The sequence below is a fragment of the Mustela nigripes genome, chromosome 7, assembly GCF_022355385.1.
Source record: "Mustela nigripes isolate SB6536 chromosome 7, MUSNIG.SB6536, whole genome shotgun sequence".
Classification (NCBI taxonomy): Eukaryota; Metazoa; Chordata; class Mammalia; order Carnivora; family Mustelidae; genus Mustela; species Mustela nigripes.
The window spans coordinates 126878892-126902748 of record NC_081563.1 but is presented as its reverse complement, the minus strand read 5'-3'; the positions used below and the strand labels follow the sequence as shown (position 1 = coordinate 126902748).

The 23857-nt window shown below is 48.3% G+C and overlaps 1 protein-coding gene across 5 annotated transcripts in view; it reads left to right on the top strand.

Annotated features, from left to right (window-relative positions):
- The window catches only part of SLC13A3 (solute carrier family 13 member 3), a 69308-nt gene that overhangs the window by 10331 nt on the left and 35120 nt on the right, over window positions 1-23857 (top strand). For 4 of the 5 annotated variants that reach the window (XM_059407151.1, XM_059407149.1, XM_059407153.1 and 1 more), the window contains exons 2-3: window positions 15937-16202; window positions 17429-17592. In XM_059407151.1, coding sequence (XP_059263134.1) covers window positions 15937-16202; window positions 17429-17592 — 430 coding nt within the window. Of the gene's footprint in view, window positions 1-4975; window positions 5133-15936; window positions 16203-17428; window positions 17593-23857 lie in introns of all 5 variants that reach the window. The other variant, XM_059407152.1, reaches the window with a different exon arrangement.

Below are 23857 nucleotides of genomic sequence, written 5' to 3'. Positions count from 1 at the left end.
CCCCCTCTTCCTGGTTGTGTGATCTTGGGCAAGTGACTTAGCCTCTCTGTGCCTCAGTTCCTCCTCTGTAAAATGAGGACACTGATAGGACCTTCCTCATAAGGGTCTTGTGAAGATCGGCTCGTACCTTAAGCTGTGCCTGGAACATAAAAGGTGCTAGGGAAATGGTTGCTATTAGTGTTATTTTATTATAAGTAGTAGTAATATTTGCATTACAAATGAGCCTGCGGATCCAGGGGTCTGGAAATGCTTTACGGAGGATGAGGCTTGCTCCTGGGTCCTCTTGATCTTCTCCCCACTCACTATGTGGGTTTTCGGGTCTTCTAAGCCTCTGTTTCCTCCCTTATAGAACGGAATAAGCTCTTCTCCTAGGGGCTGCTGAGAAGATTAAATGAGATAATGCTTATCAGAGAAAGACCCCTTATTCTTGGCCCGAAGCCTGGAACCCCAGAGGCCTGAGAAGGGAGAGATGTGAGCAGCAGACGGTTGGAAGGGGCTTGGAAACCTCCCAGGTCAGCCTCAGCAGCAGGGGCCAGCTTCCCCCAACATGTGTCACAGGGGCTCGCAGGATGTCCAGAGCAGGGCCAGCAGGATCAGAGTGCGGGTGAGGTGATGGGAAACAGTCGAGAATTGAACATGGGAGGGGCAGGGAAGACTCCCAGTGCCTGAGGGAGATTAGGCAGAGCAGTGGGTGCACAGGATATGGCCTCAGCTGACCTAGGGTAGATGCCAGCCTGGCCAAGAACTTGCTCCGTGAGTGGGAGCAGAGCGTGTGCCCGACTCAGTTTCCTCAGTCTGATGGGTCTGCCTACCTCAGGGGGCCGTGGTCAGGAGCCAAGGAAGCCAAGGGCTTTATAAACAGTAAAGTGCCCTACAGATAGCGAAGTACAAGTAGGGACCCTGACCATCTTGTTCGTTCACCAATGTATCTTCTGACACCTGGCACACAGTAGGTGCTTCATAAATATGTCCAGAATGGATGTGGAATAAAAACGGCTATTTCCTGTGTGCCAGGTGCTGTCCGCAAGTGATTAGTACATTCAGTCCGAAACTATTAACTGAGCACCTACTCAACGCCAGCTACTATTCCAAAGATATATGGCAGTGAACCAAATAGTCACAAATCCTTATACTTATGGAACTGATATTCTAGAGAGGGAGACATTGGAAAAAACAAAAACAAAAACAGAACCCAACAGATAAACAAGTGAGGCCTATGGCAAATGATGATGGGAATAAAAGGGAAGGGGAGTGGGGAGCTGATAATGGAGGTAGTGCAACTGTAGCGTCAGGAGGTTTCATTGAGGAGGGAACACTTGAACAAATTCCTAAAGGAGAAGATAGCTGATCAAAGCTGAGCACATATAAAAGAAGAGCAAGGGAAGAGCAGGTGCAAAGGTACTGAGGTAGGTGAGTGGCAAGTGTTCATCAAATGATCTTCCCAGGGCCTTAAGACAACCCTTCCCAGGAGACAAACCGCTGGCCCCCTAATCATGGAGAAACTAAGTTCAAGGGCCTAGCTGGGATTTAGAGTCACACCCTCTCCCCAGTGCCTTTAAGGCCTGATTTCACATTCAGCCAGAGAAAGGGCTCCTGTTGGTACAGGCCCCCAAAGACATGGGAGGGGCTCTGAGGAGCAGGAGGAGGTAGAGAAGCCCTGAGGGGGGCTTTAGGTGTACCCCTGCCCCATGTTGGGAACTGAAGGGCCCTCTGGACAGATGGGGAGACTGAGGCCTGGGGAAGAAAAGGTCCTGTCCTGGGTTACACAGTGGGGAGTGGGTGGCTCTCTCTTTTCAGAACAACGTGTTCTGTCCTCCTTGGGCTGAGTCAGTCCGCTGGGGCCTCATGGGTCCAGCGGGGCTTGCACCCACCCCACCCGCCTGTCCTGGCTCATGAATGATTAGTGAGGCTTGGACAGCCGTAATGTGTGAGCTGCCCCAGGAACACTTTTAATGAATGGCTCTGAGAACTTGAACTTGTTAGAACATCTGCTAATGAGTCCAGGGGTCGAACCAATCCAGTCCCGAGGGATAGTAGGAGGATGAGGTGGCCTCAGAGATCTCCTGAGGAGAGCCCCCCGCCTCCACTTTTTCCTCTTTTACCCCTTGAGTCATGAGCCCAGATGGACACAGGTGACTCTTAACTGCTTCCTCAGGTATTTTCAGGCACTGGAGAAGGTAGGGAGGAGCCCTGGTAGGAAATCAAGAGACCGGACTTCTGGGCTGCCTCCACTGTTTCCCTCTGGGTCACCCTGGGCTAGTTTCCGGTTTAACTTTCTATGTCTCAGTCTCCTCCTCCAGAAAATGGGCACCTGCCCCTCAGCTCTGCTGCCCCTCAAGACTGAGCTGACCCATAGGGGATGTGAGAGGGCTTGTAAAGTACTGTTCTGTGGAGGGTCCTTTCATTTTCTTTAATAGAACCTTCCAGAGCATGTGTGTGGAGCAAAAGTCACAATCTGTGTAGGGAGCTCCGCCCCGCACCCGCCCAGGTGAGCACTCAGTACGGGCTGGATGTTACTTACGGTCATGGTTATCCTCATTGCCTAGCCCGGCCCAGGGCCCTGGGCTCAGACCACACAGTGGGAATCACACTTTATCCCTGGCTAGAAGCGTACGCATGGACGAAAGAGCCGCAGACCCTCTCTTTGTCTGTTTTCTCCTTTCTTGATGGGGTCATGTGCTAAGCAGGTGCATTACCACATGTCCGAGGCATACCTGGTCGCTGGCCGGGCGAGGGCCTCAGGAAAGGGTCACTTTATCTTTCCCATCCACCGCTCACACCAAGGCCACGTGACCTGGGACAAGTCCGTCGAGCTCTCTGAGCCTCGGCAGATGGGGGACAGCTGCAGTGCGGTCTCCTGGAGCTGTGGGTGGGGTTGAACCAGGGAATCCATGGGCAGCCACCTGGCCTGTCGCAGGGCTCCGTGCATATAGCCACGTTGAGTAGCTGTGGTGTCGCTCTGAGGCAATAAGGGAGAATTGATGGAGAGAGTGGGGACGGGAGGGGAGAGCGGGGACATGCCCCGAGCCTACAGGCTTTCACGGAAGGGCTGTGGCCACGTTCCCTTTGATGTCCCTCCCAGTTCTCACAGGCTGGCGTAACATGCCTCCTGGTGTGCTGGGGACCCAGCAGCTCAGAGGGATGCCTATCAGTCTGGAGCTCCCAGCTTGTTGGAGGGTAGCCCAGGATTTTCTGCTAGGACCGTGGCCTTCCCGGTAGCCCCGTGCCCCGGAGCGTCGGCTGGCTCTATTGGAAACCCCCCCCCCTTTTTTTTTTTAAAGATTTGGTTTATTTGACAGACAGAGATCACAAGAAGGCAGAGATGCAGGCAGAGAGAGAGGGAGAAGCAGGCTCCCTGCTGAGCAGAGAGCCCGATGTAGGGCTCTATCCCAAGACCCTGGGATCATGACCTGAGCTGAAGGCAGAGGCTTTCACTGAGCCACCCAGGTGCCCCTGGACCCCTCTTTTTAAGTGGAGGCCTCATGCCCAGGTGCCTATGGGCATCTCAGGTTCTCTCCCCTCTTGCTAGGCCAGGCCCTTTCCTGGGCCCTGTCGTATGTGTGCACCACACTCCCTTCCCTTTGGGGTCCATATCCGTGTGCCCCCTAGAATCACGGTCTTCATCCTTACGTGGCAGACCTGAAGTACCTCACAGGTCCTCAGGATGAAATGTTCCATTTCAAAGGCCAAGAAAGTAAAAAGAAAAGCAAAGAGGGCATGGAAGCGTCTTGAAGCACAGAGCTTGTAGGTAGTGGGTAACGCTCCGTAAATCGCTGACTCCGCTGGGCATCGCTCCCGGCACTCTGGCTGCGTGAATGTACTTAATCCTTGTAGCAGTAACTCAGGGGTTGAAATTCTTGTCATCAGCATCAGCCCCATTTTCCAAATGAGACCGAGGTGTGGTGTTAAGTCACCCCCTCTAGGAAGCAGTGGAGGCAGGATTTGAACCCAGGCCCTCCGGCTCAGGATGCCAGCGGCATAACTCAGAGGGTCTTCTGGTTTTGGGGGTCAGGCCCAGATTTCAGCCCCCGTGTCCTAGCTCCCTGGCCACTGCTCGTTCTGCTGATCCCAACTGCTTCTGCCTCCCGGGGACTGGCCATCTTCCACATGTTGTCCCACCCTGGTGACAGTGACATCATTCCTCTCCTGTTATGGGTGAGAAAAACGGGGCTCTGAGAGGGGAGGCGGTCTGCTTGAGGTCTTTCCCACTAGCAGCGAGTGCCTGAGCCACGAAGCTTCCGGGCCCTGGTGGCTCCGGGGTTTCTGTTCGAGGCTTAGGCGCTGGACTGGAGGTCATGAGAGAATACAGAGAGGTTTAAGGCACAGCTTCTGCCTGGCTAGTGTTCAGGGCTTCCCACAGTCAGCCCTGCACAACCCTGGGTGGGGGGGCTTTCGTGGGCAGCTGGAGGGCACCGCCGTGGGCAGCTGGCCCCAGGCCTGCTCCCTGAAGGGCCGGCCAACCCCCTTTCTGCCTGGCATGGAGCCACCACCAGTGCCCGCTGAGAGCCTGGCCATGCCGCAGTGTCCCGACGAAAATGTCTGCTGTGACTCAGTGGGGAGATGGGGTAGAGAGGGGAAGGGGGCAGGGGAGGAGAGGACACAGTTTCTGCACAGCTCCTGCCCCTGGCCTCAGAGGACATTTGCTGAGTGAAGGGGGCAAGCGAGGGGGCAGTGGAAAAAAGTGGCCTTGTGTCTGTCTGGAAATCATTCCCCAGCTCAAAAATTAACCGCCTGACATGGCATTTTCTTCTTTCTCCCCCCTCATCTCTGTGCATTTTGTCTGCAGACTTTACTCCCTGTAGTAACAGACGAGCTAACCTGAGAAGCTGGAATTTCCTTGGTGGGAGGGATTATAAGCCTTCCTGTAAGAAATGCCTAGGTTAGAAATGCCTGTTTGAAATGCCTACTCATTGGCAGGAGGAGGTCAGGGTCAAGGACTGTGGTGACCAACCCTGACACCCCCGGTCTCACCCAGGGCCAGGACTAGCGGAAGCCTGGAGAGGCAGCCAGGGAGCAGAGTTGAAGCTGGGCTCACTGTCAGCGAGGGATACTTGCCTCACCCCTGTCCAACCCTGCTCCCATCTCCTCTGCCTGGTAAAGCTCCAGGCACAACAGTCTTTCAATGAAACAAGGTAAGTCAAGTCCTTACCTCTTACTCACTATGTGACCCCAGGCAAGCCACTTTCCTTCTCTGGACAACCCATTGTGTGAGGGGTTAGCATAGACTAGGGTTTCTATGGACGTTAATGCTACTGGGAACAAATAATCCTTTGTCGTGGGGCCGTCCTGTACACTGTGAGTGGTTTAGCAGCGTCCTGGCCTCTACCCACTAGACAACAGTAGTGGCCTTCCCATCATGACAACCCCAGGTGTCCCCAGACAACTGTTCTCCAGGGGACAAAATCACCCCCTGTGGAGAACCACTGGATTAAATTATCTCAGGTTCATTGTAGCTTTCGTATTTTGTTTTGTTTTGTTTTGTTTTAAAGAATTAAGAACAATCTTTTTGAAGCCTAACTTCCAGAAATTGAACTTGCATAAAACATAACGACAGCTCATAATTAATGGCGTATTCTCACATAACTCTCCCTGGGACACTGGTTACCGCACACGAGAAACATCACTCTGCAAGGCAAGTGCTGTGATGACGTGCCTCCTGCAGATGAGGAAACCAAGCCCAAGGCTAGCTGAATACCGGGATCACACAGCCTGGGTGTGGAAGGATTGCATTTCTAATTCAGGCCCTCCTTGTTCCAGCACCCAGGCTACTGCTCCTGTGCGTGCAAACACAGGCAAGCAAAAGGCAAGATAGCCCTTTCTGATACAAAATCCCTAGGTGGAAGGCACTCGTGGTTTAAGTTGATGAGATCCAGACTTCTCTATTCCATTCACCTTTCTGAAGCAGTCTGGAAACAGCGACAGAGAGCAGCAACAGGAGAGGCACGTGCCATCCTGAGGAAAGATGCCAGACCACAACGCCTCCCCAGGGGTGTGCAGATGGCGCAGACGCTGGTGGTGGGGTTTAGACCACATGACATGAGACCAGGAGTGACACAAGCCTCTGCCATTCCTGGGCTGGGCACAGATTCTCCCAAAGTATTTTTCTACTCTCTGAGCCCTTTGGAATGCTGGCCAAGCCCAAGGCGTGAGAGTCCCCGAGACACGTGACAATACTGAGTTCGGATGAGCTGGATGAGGAGGCTCGAAGCCCCTTGGCCCAAAGCAGGTGTTCAGGTGGCAGGCAGAAGGGCAAGGAGGGATAATGACCCACTGTATGGTTGGACTGGTTCTTGGTCTCAGCCAAAGAGATGCAAAGCTCAAAGAGACACCAAAGCACTGTGATGTTCTTGTGTCTTCACACTTAGTCTCCATACTGAGCCCACTGGTTAGAGTGGAGACATAGTGAGACAGGGTTCTAGGAAAATCAGCCGTGCTGATGCTTAGACCTCTCTGCTGCCTCAACTTCCCCTCCCGTCCCTCTCCCTGCACTGGCCTTTCACAAAGAACTCGCCTGAGAAGGAAGGCCACTGTTCTGTGGTGAGGCGCCTGCATGGGACCTGTGAAAAGGCAGTATGAGAAATAAGAAGTCAGAGAACATCAACTACAAAGTAGACAAAGAATAAATACTGGAAGATCTGTGTTATCAACTAGGAGAAACTATTGGACAGACATTTCTCTGTGAAATATGAAAAAAATTCAAGAAATGATGGCCTTCCTAAAATAAATCTCAAGATGTGAAATAAAAGGGCCAAAGAAGAGACTGTGGAAAGCAGAAGGACATGAAAAAACAAAAACAAACAAACAAACAAAAAAACAGTGTTCTGGAAGCAGGTGGAAGAAACAAAGCTGCTCTATTAGAGAAGCCACATTAGAAGCAGCAAGATGGAGAAAGATAAAAAATATAATCAGAAAAAAACCATAAAATAGAAAATAAAAACATAATCAGGGATGTTGTCTAGGACATGCCGTACAGGCTGACGGAGATAGAACAAAATGAGATGGGAAAGAAAGTAAGAAAGGATGAGGGGGAAATGATCAGCATGGATGGCAAAGGAGATCCAATTTCTGTATAATTGGTGTTGCTCAAGATGACATGAAGGAACGGAACAAATAGAACAGAAAACAGTACAGCTCTTCTTCCACTTCTGACAGGGTTACATCCCAACAAACCCAGGGTGAGCTGGAAATTTCGTGAGTCACCAGTGCATTTATGGCACCTAACCTACCGAACGTCACAGCTCAGCCTCACCGGCCTTAAACAGTGCTTGGGACGCTCACATTAGCCAGCAGTGGGGCGGAGTCCTCTAGCGCAGTGTTGCGGTGGAAAGCAGAATGGTTGCACGGGGTCACGATGGTTGCGTGTGCACGTGTGGTTGTGGGGCTGACAGCAAGTTGTGCCCGAGGCTGCTGCCCAGTATGGAGAGAGGGCATGAGAGGGCATCACACCGAATATCTCTAGCCTGGGAAAAGATCAAAATTCAAAATTCAAAGCACGGTTTCTGCCGTGTTGCTTTTGCGCCATTCTCATGGAGAAAAATCATTAAGTCAAACCATTGAAAGTTGGGGACTCTCTCCATTCAAATCTTTAATAGCAGAAGACTTCTTTGAAACTAAAGCAGAACATATGCAGATTTTCTGTCTCCCAGAAAAAAACTTACAGAGACCCATGAACACTGATATATATATAGAATGGTGGCATTAATAGACTGGAGGGTTAAACAATCCGTAAGCGGATTACATATCCAAAAGCAGATATGGAGGCAAAAACTTCAGGTGAGCCATGAGGAGGAAGAAAGCAGGCTGACCTCAAATGTCTGCTCTATGACCATGAACTATCTAGTAATCCTCAGAGAAGGAAAGTGCAATCCCGGAGTTGTACAGATAGATTGCTTGTATATTCAGAGAATGTCTTCGTTAAGGAAAAAATATTGTATTTGTAGTTGAAATTTGGAAAGTAGGGCATAATAATGAAGAAATCGATGTGTATTCATAATCTCGCTCCCGCAACAGCCTGCCTGTCAAGTGCGTGTTCCAAGCGCTCTTGAGCACACTTGTTCTAATGGGGTCCTTGGTGAGGTATCATCCCAGGGTCACTGTGTTCTTTTCCTTTTTTTTTTTTTTTTAAAGATATTTTAGTTATTTATTTGACAGAGAGAGAGAGACACACACACACAGTGGGAGAGGGAGCACAAGTATGGGGAGCGGGAGAAGGAGAAGCAGGCTTCCCGCCGAGCAGGGAGCCCAATGCGGGGCTCGATCCCAGGACCCTGGGATCATGACCTTAGTGGAAGGCAGAGGCTTAACAACTGAGCCACCCGGATTCCCCTCATTCTCTTCTTCTCAGTTTGCAAGTGAACGGATCTCATGCTCAGAGGGTTCAGTCAGTGGCCTGCCTTCAGATTCTGAAACAGAGCCACCACACCCCGACTTCTGGGCCCTTAAGCCAAATGAGCAGTTCCATCCACCAGAACATTCTGTGATGATGAAGTGTTGTATCTGCTCTATCCAGAGACGGTAGACACTAGTCTCAAGGAGCTACTGAGCACTTGAAATGTGGCTCTCTTGACTGAGGACCTGGAATTCCAAATTTCGTTCCATTTTAATGAATTTGCACATATATGGCCGTGTGTGACTGGGAGCTCTGTATGCGGACAGCCCAGTCCTGGAGATACCCTTGGTACTTTTTTTCTTCCCATTTCAGCATTGCTCAACCCCCTCCATATCAAGTTCATCCCAAATCTGGCCTCTGTGTCAACCTTGATAGGACAAGCAAGAGCTTCCAACACCTGTCTCCTTGGGCAGTAGCCTCCTTTAGGCTCATCCACTCCTGGAGGTTTCAGCCGAATGGTACCAGCTTCCAGTGGCAGAGGTGAGGGCCTGGGCAGCTGCGAGAAATTTCACTGGAAGCTCTGATTCCGTCGACCCTGGGTCCTCTCAGCAAGATCCCATCTCCTGAAGTGGAGCCTCGAGACAGAAGCAAGTGGCAAAGAGGCAAATTGCTGACTCTGAGATGATCTAGAAAATGAGTCTCGGCAGGACGAGACACCTGCCCTGACCTCTAAACTCACAAGTTAAAATTCAAAGGAACAGGGCCCTGGGATCATGTGACTCCATGCTTCTACCCTAATCTGCCCTTGAGAGATCAAGGGAAGTCTCCATTTGCTGACAGGCAGACTGACCCTCCTCCACAGGGCCAGGTGGCTGGTCTGAGTTCACCCAGGAGGCAGAGGTGAGTGAGGCAGATGTGCTGGGGGTTGGGGTCAAATCGTGGGTCCCCCCCAACCCTACCCCCTGGCCCACCATTTAAATGGTAACCAGGCCTGAGTGCAGGGAGATCTCAGCTCTCATGCTCTGTGTTGTCCTCAAGACATCACTGCCCCTCTGCAGACCTCAGTTTCTATACCTGTAAAATAAGAATTTAAAAATGGAGCAAAGATTTAAATAGAGCATCCCACAATCCCTAGTAATCTGTGAACAACCTGAATTAGATTCAGAATTGTGTATGTGTGAGCACTTTTCTGGACTTTTACACCGATTAAAACCATCATAACCCAATGACCATGGGTTTGGTAATGTTTGACGATGTGGGTTTTTTGCCGACTACTTTCTTCTTAATGAGCGAATCTTTCAAAACTGTGAGATGTTCCAATAAAAACACAGTGTCAAGATGCTTTTGAAAAAGCAGAAATCAGGCATTATGGGGCTCATGTTCTCATGGCAACAACTAGAAGCTGAGCAGGAGTTGCTGTTCTTAGAGGGACCAATACCCTCCCCTTGTTCGCTGCAGTCCCCACTCCTCCCTATTGCATTCCTGACTCGGAGGCCCAGTCCCAACTGTGATTTATTATCAAGCCTAGGCATTTTCCTGCTACTAAAATAATGGCACTGCCCCAAGTGCCAATCAGATGGGAGATAGCGATGTGATCTTTTTCTTCAGCCAACCCGCTTCACTCATTAAATGGTCCCCTGTACTTGAGTTTGTGCTGCCTGATTTACATCATGTATTTATTCATTCAACAAATATCCACTGAGGCCCTGGAGACAGAGGTGAACAAATAAAGACAAGGGTCGTGTTTGTATGGAGCTTATGGTCTGGTAGGGGGAAGGAAATAATAAAGCAACAAACAAGAAATACTTGAGCTATTGAGAACTGCTTGACAAAAACAAGGCCAGACAATGGAAATCAGACCACAATTGATCGCACGGTCAGATCACATGGTCAGGTCACTCCCCAAAGAGGCGACCTTTGAGATGAGAGCCAAACAGCAAGCAGGAGCCAGCTGGACCAAGATCAGGGTCGAGGGGCAGGCAGAGGGGACAGCAGGTGCAAAGGCCTGGAGGTGGGAACTGGCTCAGCCTGCTCAATCTCTGAGACCCCACCACTTAGTGTACATGGGCCCCAGTTCCTTGCCTCCAAGCCTCCCAAGAGACTTTAGATCTCTGGGGGTCAGTTCTGTTCTCAAGGCCTGGCAGGGTTGGGGGGTGAGGGGCAGTAATACTTATTAATTCCCCACCAGATGTCTGGCATCCAGCTGGCAGTTCTGGATCCATTTGCCCACAGGAAGCCCAGCCAGGGCAGGGAAGCTATTTGGGGTCACCTTGGCCTGGCTCCCATCCCTAACTAACCCAGCAAGGTAATGAAACACACTCTTGACCCACTTACTGGCAAAGCCCCCCTGCCAGCCAAGGATCAACTTCCCAATTACTGCCATTTCCCTCGGGTCACCTCCCCAGCTGACATGGGCCATACGTGGAGTTTTCCCTCCTCAAAGGACTGATGTTGACATCTTGGCAAGAACACCAAGGGAGGGAAGAGAGAGAGAGAGTGGGAGTGAGTAGAGGGAAGAGAGAGTGAAACAGAGAGAGAACAGGGGAGGGAAGGAGAGGAAGAGGGAGAGTGAGAAAACAGGCCAAGGACTCAGAGCCTTTGAAAGTCAACCCCTTACAGCCAGAATTTATCAGTAACATCTTTCTCCCACCCCCATTATATATTGTGTCATACAAGGCACAAAAGGACTTATAGGGCATTACCCCCAAAGCAGAGACATTTGAATGTTCACAGCAGCTTTAGTCATAATTGCTCCAAACTGGAAACAATCCAAATGTCCATCAGCAGGAAGAGGCACAGACAAATGGTGGTACAGTCACAGGAGGGAATACTACTCAGCACAAACAAAGAACAAACTGTAGATATACACAACCACATGCATGAGTCTCGCAGGCATTGTCCCAAACAAAAAAGTACAAAAGTACATCTTGTATGCTTCCATTTAAGTTCAAAGACAGGCAAAACAAATTTCTAGTGATGGAAATCATAGCAATGTTTTAGAAGGGGCCTGAGATTTGACCTGGAAGGGGCAAAAGGGAACTTTCTGGGGTGATGTTCTCTTTCTTGATTGGGATGTGACATTGGTGGTATATTTGTCAAACCTCAAACTGTGTACTTATCAATGGATGCAACTGATTATATGTAAATTATAGCTCATAAAGCTAGTTTTTTGAAAGGTCATGTTTATTTTTCTCTCCTGCTGTTGCTCTAACATGTATTTAATGGGGGACATCCTTCCTCTATAACTTAGATGAAGTAGTGATAGTACCTGTCACTGAATGAGTTAATACACGAGAAACTGGTGGTTTGGGCTGTCATTGTGCCTGTATTTCTTTTGCATAGAGATGCGAGGCAGGAGAGACAAGGAAACTGGTTTTCCAGATGACTTTGCATGTCCCAGCAATGCTCAACCATTATTATTCCTTTTGATGCCCTCATCAGGATAAGCCAGTCACAGGGTTACCCTGACCTCATGAATGAATTGGGAAGTATTCCCTCTTTCTCCGTTCTCTGAAAGAGCTTGTGTAGAATATGTATTATTTATTCCTTAAATGTTTGGTAGAATTACCATTGAAGTTAGCAGGCCTTAGAGGTTCTTTTTTTGCAGGATGGTTTTTGATGATTGATTCTATTTCTTTTTTTTTTTTTTTTAAGATTTTATTTGTTTATTTAAGAGAGAGACAATGAGAGAGAGCATGAAAGGGAAGAAGGTCAGAGGGAGAAGCAGACTGCCCATGGAGCTGGGAGCCTGATGTGGGACTTGGTCCCAGGACTCCAGGAACATGACCTGAGCCGAAGGCAGTTGCTTAACCAACAGAGCCATCCAGGCACCCTGATTCTGTTTCTTTAATAGATACTGAAATATTCAGCTTTTCTTTATTTTTCTGATAGTTGAATAAGTTATGTTTTCCGAGGAGTCTTTCTGTTTCCTCTAAGTCATCAAATTTATTGGTGTCAAGTTGTTTGTACAGCCTCTTTACTGTCCTTTTGAAACTGTAAGATTAGATCAGTTTACGAGGGTGGGACCCCATGATGAGAGTATAGCCTTTGGAGAAAGCAAGCTTTCCCCATGTATCCACTGAGGAAGGACCAGGTGAGAAGGACATAGTGAGAAGATGGGATTTGTAAGCTGGGAAGAGAGCTGTCACCAGAACCCAAATCTGCTGGTACCTTGATCTTCAATTTCCCAGTTTCTGGGATTATGGGGAGTAAATGTCTGTTGTTTCAACTACTAAGCCCACGGTTTTTGGTGATAGCAGCCTAAGCTAAGACAGACCTCTGTCTTCTAAACCAGGATAACTGTTGGTCTGGCAGGTAGTATATAGAAAACAAGATAGATGTGGCATATCTTCCTGAACCAGCAGCAAGATTTGGCAGAAAATAATTGTGTATTTTTAGAAGAAAGTTGCATTATGGAACATGATACACAAGCATGAGTTGAAGAATATCAAGTTTACAACAGAATGTGACCCAGATTCTTTGGGGGGGGGGGGATGTTTTGCATGGATGTTCTGTCCGGATGCTTGCAACAGGGTACTGGAGTGTGTATCCTAGCTCTCGAGATCTGATTATCAAGTTTTCATAAATTTTGCTAGCCAGTTGTAAACAGAGATGTTTAAAATGAAATTATACAAATGTTCAATATATTAAAACAAAGGTAATAGATACTCAGAGTTTACCAGTTGCTTATTATTTTATGACTATCTAGGATCTTGAGATTATCTGTATCTGCTCTATTTACTTCAGTATGTATGGAGGAAATGCTGTTCAGGGGTGTGTACTGCCCATCTCGTGCCAACTCTGTGTTCAGTGATGCCACCTGATAGCTTGAAATCAACCACGTGGAGGTATTTACACCTAGTTGGCAAGGTTGGCAAACACTGCAAATCAGGGCTTAGCTTATTGTTTGGTTGCTTGTCTAGATTTTTTTTTTTTTTTGAGATAAAGGGTTGAGGAAGGGGCAGAGGGAGAAAGACAATCTTAAGCAGGCTCCACATCCAGTGCGATCCCGATGTGGGACTCCGTCTTGCAACCCTGAGATCATAACCTGAGTCAAAATCAAGAGTTGGACACTTAACCGACTGAGCCACCCAGGAGCCCCTTGCTTGTTTAAATTTAAGAAAGTGATAGAAAATGTTAACAGTGCAGATTAAACATAAAATGTGTTGTGTCTACAGCAGTTACATTGTGAATAGCCCCCCAAAATGAGGGCATATTTTTCCAGTATTTGAAAACTATCATTTGATTCAGTAAAGAAGTCGCTCACATCATTGGTGAACAAGTGAATTTCTGACATACTTTCCTTGCTTCCTTCTTGTCTTAGTCATTAATGTAAATAAAAATATAAACTGGCATTCATAGTAAAACTAAATTCATTTGTCAATGGACATGAGTGATTTCTTAGCTAAACAAAATACTCATCAAGAATTTCTACACACAGGGGCACTTGGGTGGCTCAGTCAGTTAAGAGGTTAAGCTTATCTTTGCCTTTGGCGCAGGTCACGATCCGGGGTTCCTGGGATCAAGTTCCACATCGAGCTCCCTGCTCAGCAGGGAGCCTGCTTCTCCTTCTACCCCTCCCCCTGCTTTTGCTCTCTCTCTAACAAATAAATAAAATCTTAAAAAAAAAAAAGAATTTCTACACATACACACACACACATACACAGAGCTTTCCAGTTGTTAAACATTCACCAACATACTCTGCTTGCGGGAGACTTGGTAGGCAGAGTCTGCGAGGGTCACTTGAGTTTGGGAAGAACTAGCCACAGAGGACTGTTCTATTATTGGCATGGTCAGATTTCCTGGCTAAAGGGCAGTGGCTACGTCTCACTCATTTTCCTGGTCTCAACTCCCAGCCAGGTTGTTGAGAAAACAGGATGTGTTTTTGGGCTACACAGATCTGTGTGGGTATATCCCACAGTCGCCCGGCTCAGTAACTGGCAACCTCATTCTTCCCCCCTCCTGAGACCAACACTTGGAATCCCTCCTGGTTGCTCTCTCTGCCTTACACGTCCCAACAGATCCTCAGCAAAGCCATCAGGCTCTCCTTTGGAAATAGACCCCGAATTAGACCACCTCTCACTACCTCCACCACTCCCTCGGACCCTAGTCACTGGTAATCTCTGCTTAGATTGTTGCCAAAGTCATCGGTCCCCCGATCCTGCCCTTATCCCTCTGTTAAATCGATTAACTCTTCCTAGTGTCTGCATGTAGCTAATGCCTGACAGTGTAGCTGAGGGTGTGTTGTATTAGGACGGTGCTTGTTAGGATGGAATTCAGTTCAATGTCCTGCGCACACTAAGTCAACCAAACCTACTAAAGTCAGATTCAAGGAACAGTCTGTGTCTCCTGGAACATGCAAGGTCATGGCCTTGAGAGAACATAAGAAAACAAGGTCAGGACAGTAAGTATTTTATTCTAACAGTGACCATATGATTAATAATAAGATGTTATTGATGATGGATCCAATGAAACACCGTTGTATCAGAAATGAAGGCATCATCATCGCTGTACTCTTGTTTCTAGAACATTTCCATCATCCCAAAACGTTCCCTTGAACTCCTTTACAGCTCCTCTTCCCCAACACACACACCTCCTGCTCGAGCCCTGGAAAACACTGAGCTGTTCTGTTCTGGATCTTTACATTGCATTGTCAATGTATCATAGGTTCTGGTATTCTGCTGGTGACAGCTGGGTGGGGTTCGATGAAGAGCGATGGTTCTGGAGGCAGATTGACTTGTTCTGCACAGTCATTGTCTTTCTAGTGACCTCCTTGCATCTCAGCTGACTACTCCATAAAATGGGGACACTCACTCCTCTGGGATTTTGTGAGGATTACACAGTTCCCGGTATTTAATAGCCCCATACATACCACTTTTTATCATTAGTGTCTACACAGCGTGCGCTCTGTGTTGAACATTGTGTTAAGTGCTGCATACGGATGTGGCAGCCGCTGCTGGTGGTCTCCCCGTGTCTCCATTGGCACTCATCATCCTACACCTGCCAGTAGTCTCCTGCAGAACCTCAGATGCTCAGCACCAGGATGTTGGCTCACTGTACTCGGGGCAGGCCAGAAGTTCGGAGGGGGGGTTAATGCTCCCAGGAGCAGCCTTCAGCCAGTAATGGCCAAGAGTTGGCAGGTAAAAAGCTAGCTTCCTTGTTTCCCAGGAGATCAATTCTAGAGTCCCCCATCAGGATTGAGCCCCAACTGCCCACAAGGATAAACTCATGAATACACTGTCTGTATTGGCTTCCTTCTGTTTTCCTTCTCAGCTGCCCTTCCAGAACTTTCTGCAATCCTCTATCAAGTAAACTATTTTCCATCTCGTGCTCATTGCAGGGTCTACTTGTAAACCAAGGGCACATTTCATGTAGTCCTCAAACAGTCCTATAAAATGGTCAGTGTCGCTTCGCCATTGCAGAGTCGAGCAAAATGCGGGTCAGACAGGTGAATGTCATCTCAAGGTCAAAGCTTTGGGCACTCACCCTTTCCCCAGCTTCCTTGTGGAACATGCCTTGAAGAGCGCTGCCCCAGGATCTCTTCTCCCACTGTCACCCAGAGCTCCACTGACCCTTCTGAGCTGCATCTCCCCCCCCTCCTCCCACAGGAAGGCCGCTGCCTATTTGTCATCCTGCTAATGGCCATATATTGGTGCACTGAGGCCCTGCCTCTCTCGGTGACAGCCCTGCTGCCCATCATCCTCTTTCCCTTCTTCGGCATCCTGCCCTCCAACAAGGTCTGCCCCCAGTACTTCCTGGACACCAACTTCCTCTTCCTCAGCGGGCTGATCATGGCCAGCGCCATTGAGGAGTGGAACCTGCACCGAAGGATCGCCCTCAAGGTCCTCATGCTCGTTGGGGTCCAGCCAGCCAGGTAAGGCCAGGTCATGGGTCCAGCCCAAAGGTGAGGAGACAGAGGGGATGCATCTCTTGGAGCCCAAACTCACTCTTCCTGGTCCTGTCCCCCAGGCCCACAAGCTCATCATGTCCCTCCTTCCATTTACTCATTCTTTCCCTGGATATGTTGTGAGCCCCTTCTGTGTGCCAGACACAGTGCCAGCCTCTTGGGCAGTTATCAAAAGTGCGTAAGAATCACCTGGGGAGCCAGGTACAATTCTTATCCCAGGCCTAGTCCCCAGGCAGGGACTAGTGTCCAGTAGTTCTAGAGAGGGCCACTTCACACGGTGACTCAGACTGCTGGGGCCAAACCCCACCTTTCCTGCTGGGAGAAATGACTTAACTTCTCTCTCTTTGCCTATAAAATGAAGCTGTTATAGCTTGGACCTGTAAAGTGCGAGAAATCCTGGTCGTTATTATTCTAGTTTGCTATTTAATATCCCAGGCGGGTGGGGAGTGGGTGGCAAGATGGCCCTGAAGAGATAGGGAGGCTGGGGCCATTCCTGCAGGGCCTCCGGCTCCCTGAGGATTTGAACTTTCATTCTAAGAGGATTAAGTGGCCTTTAAAATAGGGTTTCACTTAATCCTTTTAGAAAGAAAGTTCAAATCCTCAGGGAGCCCGAGGCCCTGCAGAGGATTAAGTGGCCTTTAAAATAGGATTTCACAGGGATGCCTGGGTGGCTCAGTTGGTTGGACGACTGCCTTCGGCTCAGGTCATGATCCCGGAGTCCTGGGATCAGGTCCCGCATCGGGCTCCCAGCTCCATGCGGAGTCCGCTTCTCCCTCTGATCTTCTCCTTGCTCATGTTCTCTCTCACTGTCTCTCTCTTAAGTAAATAAAATCTTTAAAAAAAAAAAAAATAGGGTTTCACTGTTCTTTACATCTCTCTCTTTTTTTTTTTCTTTGCCATTTGTTGCCATCAAGGACTTGGGGTGGAGGGCAAGGGAGAGAAAATTTCAGGGTTGGGGTATCTTTGGACTATTTTACCTTGGGTACCTGTGGCCAGTTCACTTAAATGTGTGGGATCTGTTTCCTTAGACCTGAAATAAGACCAGTGAGTGAATCTGGTCTCCACTAGGTCACTGGCTTATCCTCTTTTGTCTGTGAAACCAGTGGGCTGGATTCCCCAGGGGTGGCAAAGTGGGACCAGAGGACCTTCTGGGCCCCCGTTCTGGATGCACCTCTAACTCCCTCTGTTCCCAGGCTCATTCTGGGGATGATGGTGACCACCTCCTTCTTGTCCATGTGGCTGAGCAACACAGCTTCCACTGCCATGATGCTGCCCATTGCCAGCGCCATCCTGAAAAGCCTCTTCAGCCAGAATGAGGCTGAGAAGGACCTCAACTGGCAGAGTGACGAGAGCTCAGGTAATGCTGTGCAAAGGGACTGGGGCAGCCCCACCAATGTGGAGCAGTGGGAGCAGGACGTCCAAAGGATTCAGAAGAGGTGAAGGGAATACACATTAGCATCTCCCATGTGCCTAGTGCTTAAATAATAATAACTGAGAATTAGTTAAGTCAAATCTTGATACCTTGGTTTTTAAAAGATTTGCGTTTATTGAGTGTTGACTATGTACTGAGTGATGAGTTCAACACTTTGCCTGCATTATCTCTTTGACCTCTCAGAACAGCCTTATGAAGTAGATATTATACTTTCACTGGGTTTTAGAGCATTTGAAGAGATGTTCAATGTCACTAATACCAGAGAAAGGCAAATTGAAACGAGATTTACTTCAGTGAGCTTGGCAAAGATAAGAAAACTGGACAATGCCATATGTCGGCAGGCGTGGGGCCACGGGAACCCTTGTGTTCTGCCAGAGAGCGATGTACTGGGTCAGCCTTTCTTAAGGGAAATCTGCAAATATTTAATCAAATTAAATGTATGCATGCCCTAAAAAAAAAAAAAATGTACACATCCACTGTAATTCAGCAGTTTGGCTCCTGGATACAAATGCCAAAGGCATTCTGACAGAGGTCCACGAGGGGATGGATGTGAAAGTGTTCACATGTATTCTCTGTGGTGTGGTAAGTAGCTGCATGAGAGCCACCACCAGCCAAGGGGAAGGTCAAGTGTGCACTGTTGAGCACCGTGCTGCTTTAGGAGCAAAGAATTAGAGGAACATAGTTCTAGAAATGGGTCTCACAAAACATAGTCATGATTGGGGGAAAAAATCCAGAGTGAGATCTAGAAGACAATACCATGATGTGAACTCAAAATTCACGCAAGTGCCCATTTTGCAAGAACGTAAGCCAACGAAAATCTACAGATTAAACGCATGAGTGTGGTTGCTCTGCGAAGGATGGGAGTGGGAATGGGCACCAAAGGGACTAAAGAAAGAAAGAAAGGAAACAAAAGAGGGGCCTCGTACAAGTACAACGACAATGTGCGATCGGCTGAAGGATTTGCTTCTCCCGAGCCTCGGAAACTGTTCTAAACCAAACAAAATACAACTAACGTGCTTGGATGACTAAGCAAGGGCTCAGAGAGGGGAAGTGACTTCCCCAAGTCACACAGCAGACGAATGGCTGAGCCCAACTTTGCAGCATGTTCTCGTACCCATGGAACTGGCTGCGTCCATGGAAATGTAGACAAAAGAAGGAGGGTCTGTCTGCAGGTGGCTTGAAAAGTAAGGGTTCGTTTTCCTCAAACATCAAGAAGGCAGAGAAAGGCATTCCAGGATTGATTCAGAGGCAAGAAGATATCAGGACTTTTCACTGGCATCTCTGTGATTCCCCAACTTTACCTTGTGGTGGCAGAGCAGAGGCCGCCACATTCTGTCTGCTTTAAAACGTCTTTTTATTTATATAAATGCATTTACGTATGTAGGTTTGAGAAAGAGTGAGTGTTCACACATGTGAACCGGAGGAGGGACAGAGACAGGGAGGCAGAGTGTCAAGCAGGCTCTACCTCAACACGGAGCCCAAGTGGGACTCGATCTCATGACCCTGAGGATCACCACTTGAGCCAAAACCAAGAGTAGGAGATTTAACTGACTGAGCCACCCAGGCACCCCTATTTACATAAATGTATTTTAAAAGGAAGCTTTCGGTTGGTTCCTATGTGGGCAGAAATCTCTAGTTTATTCCCAATATTGAGTCTTTCTTTGTCCTTTTAGTAACAGAACCCCCACATGGGCGCATGGCTTTGGCAAGGAAAAGCTGAATTTCCCTGCTTCCCTTGCAATTAGATGTGGTCCTGTGACGAGGTGTGGTCAGTGGTATATGAGTAGGAGTCGGACTGGTGTGTGCCGCTTCTGGGTCCTGCCCTTCCTGCTGCCCTCTATGTGGGAGCCAGAGATGCTACCTTGGAAGCCACATGTTGAGGGATAGATGGCAGATCTGCCCCCAGGAGCTCTGGATCATTTATCCCAAATAACACAACAAACATGCTTTATGAAACCACGGGCTTTGAATGCAAGTTCTGCTTTTTTGAATATGTGTTAAAATGAGCATATATGTTAAAAAAAATCTAAATATCAATCCACGTACCGTCTAAGTTACTCTTGCATATTGGGGTACGCGTATTTGCCTACCATGCAGTCAGGGATCTTGCTGATTTTATTTTCATATCAGTCCTGAAAGCTAGACATGATGATAAGTACTTTACAGGTGAGGTTCAACGAGGAAAAGTGATATCACCAGAATCATTTACATCATTGGTAAAGCAGCAGAGCCAGGACCTATGCAAGGCCAAAGTCTTTCACATGGGAGGGAAGAGATGTTCTTTTTTGGGGGGTGGGGGTGGGGAAGAGATGTTCTAAAGCCGGGGTCAGAAAACGGTTTCTGTAAGTGACCAGACGGGAAATATTTTAGACTTTGTTGGCCACACCATCACCTCTGCTCAAACTGTGCCCTTGCAGAGAGAAAGCACGCACAAGGAGTTGTAAGTAACTGGGCACAGCTGTGCGCCTATGAGATGTAATTCATAGGTTCTGGAATTAAAATTGCATTTTTATATCATGAAGTATTCTGCCTCTACTGACCTTCTCCAGCCATTTAAAACCATAAAAACCATTCTCGGTTGGGTGGCCGTAGGCCAGATTGAGCCCACAGGCCAGAGTTGGCTTTGGTTGTTTTCCGACTGTTTCTCCAGAGTCTTGGGGCTTCCAGAGAACCCTGTCACTGTCCCTCTGGAGCGGTGACAAGCCACGAAGAATCTGCGCCTTCTCCCATGTCTACCCCAGCTTCCCCACCTGCCCCGTTTTATCCACTGGGCTTCCGTGTGGTCATCACAGATGTTTGCTGAGCACGTCCTTCACGCGGGCCTCGTCACAGGACCTTACATCCACAGGAGGAGCCAGCATTGACCTCACTAAGAAGACTGGAAACTGAGGAAGAAATTAGAAAAGGAAAAAAAAAAAAAGAGGATCAAGTAGCCTCCAAGGTCACTCCAAGGTCACAGTTTGAAAATAGCGGCTCTGGTGTGTTGAATCTAGCCTGGCTGAATTCAGAGCCCAACTTTTAACCTCTGGGATTCTGTGTTGTACCTAAGAGTCTTTTTCAAAGAGTCTAGAGGCCAAAAAAAAAAAAAAAAAAAAAAGGAAAAAAAAAAAATTTGAAGCCATTTCCCTCATTATAAAGATGAAAAATCTGAGCCCAGGAAGGGGAAGGGACTTGGCTATGGTCACACTCAGTATTGGGTGCACGGTGAAGTCCAGGGTCTTCTCCCAAATGCTGCAGAGGGTCAGGAGGTAGGAGGGCCTGGGAAGTTGGGGCAGACACCTACTTTTGCAAGCGGCGGGATCAGAGAGCAGGGATTGATCAATGATCAGCCCTAAGACCTAAAAACAAGGCTAATCCCAGTGCAAAAGAGAAATGTGTCCTTGCATGCAGTCTCTGTGCTCCGTCCTGATGGGAGGACGTGAAGACAGGTGTGGGGAGAGTGGGGACTGTTAGTGGGGAGGCTCCTGAGGGCTCTGAGTCCATAAGGGACAGCCACTTCAACAGTGATGACAATGTGAGCTCTCAGTCCCGAAGACCCACTGAATGCCAGGTGCAGTGCTCTATTTTTCACATCTGTCAGTTCATTTGATCTTCATAACGTACTAGGAAGTAGGTGATCCCCATTTTACAGATGAGGACACTGAGGCTCTGGGAGGCAAAAGGATTTGCCCAAAGCAACGTGGTTAGTTGCTGAGCTCTGTCAGAGTCTAGAATCCAGGCTTGCAAGCACCATGCTAGAGCAGGACAGAGCCTGGGGCAGGGTAGGCTCGCGGACAAGACCCAGACGGAGGTAGGGGAGGGCCCTCCGTCTTGGAGAGCAGTCCTGATGTTTCCCTTCGGTCTCTTCACCCAGCGGGGCTCCCTGCACTGCCTGAGGGACCGAGGGGCCATGGGTGGTGGCTTCTCCAACACCCCATGTGTGTTCTCGTTAAATCCTCCTACTGCAGCCCTGCAGGGGTGGCCTTGTCATCGTGCCCATTTTACAGAGGAGGAAACTGAGCCGTGCAGGTGCCCCCTCCCCTCATTTTATGTACAAGGAAGCGGAGTTTTAGAACAGTGGCATAACTGATGCATTCACTCATTGATTCATTAATTCCACATGTTGATTCAACACCTACCATGTGCCGGACAGTGTTCTGAGTGAACAAGACTCCCCACCCAGTGGAGGTTGTTCAAGGCTAGGGAATGATTGATGCAACCCCCGTGGAGGTGGGAGTCCATCGGGAAGACAGGTCATAAACAAATCCTCCTCGACTCGGGCTTGAAGGAAACTTAAGCTACACCAACATGTAGGGTGTTATCACCAGTGGGAGCTCCTCCAACCTCTGCAGGTGGTCAGCGGCCCAGAGGGCAACCATGGCTCCCGCTCCCTCTAGGTACTAACAGGGAAGGAGCAGCCCAGAGTGGAGAGGGGACAGGACTTCCTCCCCAAGGCACCTGCTGAGACAGGGAAAGAGCGGTGGCTGGTGTCCGGACCCTTCCTCCCAAACACACACCTGGGGTTACACAGGTGGGGTTTCTTATTATTTGCCCAGAGAGAGGACACGTGCCCCTGGTGGCCACGATGACCTCAGTCAGATGTTAGAAAGGACCTCTCACGGGCTTTGGGCTGCGGCTGAGGCATTTGTAGGGGACTGAGGAAGTTCGCTCTAGGTTGAATGATGTCAGAAATCAGGGGCAATTCTATGAGTAAAGAGGTAGCAGCCATTCAACTGGCAAGAGAGGGGGACATTTGGCAATTTATGGGTGGCGAGTGGCTTTGGGCTAAGACAAGATTATGATGTGTCCTTGCTATGTCTCAACTTTTCAGTCTCTCGCAGAGCAGCTCTGTCTGATGTTGGTGACGTGTAAAATCATATAGGTCCAGCAAGAGAATAACACAGCCTCTCAGGGTCCCACCGGTTCCAGATGTCACGGGGCTGCTTTCTTCTTTCTCAAGAGGAACCCACATTGACTAAATCCTTGCCACTGTTCAGAGGCCTGTTTAATTCTTTCAGTGGCGATTCTGGCAAATGTTGGCCCACCAAATCTAGCCGGCTGCCTGCTTTTTGTGCAGCCTGTGAGCTAAGCATAGTTTTTATATTTTTAAATGGTTGAATAAATCAAAAGAAGGATATGTTGTGACATGTGAAAATTATATGAATTCAGATCTCAGTGTCCAAGAATAAAGGCTTAGCCACATGTATTCATTTCTCTATTGGCTCTGGCTGTTTTCATGGCAGAGTTGAGTAGGATGGAGACCCTAGGCCCCCAAAACTAAAATATTTACTATCTGGTCTCTTACAGAAGAAACTTGCCAGTCCCTGCTTTAAATGGTGTCTTAATGCATTCAGTCTGCTGTAACAAACATAGCATAGATTGGGCATTTGTATTTCATAGTTCTGGAGTGTGGGAAGTCCAAGATCAAGGTGCCAGCAAATTTGCTGTCTGGTGAGGAACTGTTCTCGGCTCATAGATGCCTTCTTGCTGTGTCCACCTATGTTAGGCAGGGTAAGGAAGCTTTGTGAGGCTTTTTATTTTTTTTTTTTTTGGTAATACACATTTTTAAAAATTAACATATAATGTATTATTAGCCCCAGGGGTACAGATCCGTGAATCTCCAGATTTAAACACTTCACAGCACTCACTATAGCACATACCCTCCCCAATATCCATAGCCCACCACCCTCTCCCCACCCCTTACCCCCGGCAACCCTCAGTTTGTTTTGTGAGATTAAGAGTCTCTTATGGTTTGTCTCCCTCCCGATCCCATCTTGTTTCATTTATTCTTCTCCTACCCCCCAAACCCCCCACGTTGCCTCTCAACTTCCTCATATCAGAGAGATCATATGATAATTGTCTTTCTCTGATTGACTTATTTCGCTCAGCATAATACCCTCTAGTTCCATCCACATCGTTGGAAATGGCAAGATTTCATTTCTTTTGATGGCTGCATAGTATTCCATTGGATATATATACCACATCTTCTTTATCCATTCATCCGTTGATGCACATCTAGGTTCTTTCCATAGTTTGGCTATTGTGGACGTTGCTGCTATTAACATTTGGGTGCACGTGCCCCTTCGGATCACTATGTTTGTATCTTTAGGGTGAATACCCAATAGTGCGATTGCTGGGTCGTAGGGTAGCTCTACTGTCAACTTTCTGACTCCATGCTGTTTTCCAGAGTGGTTGCACCAGCTTGCATTCC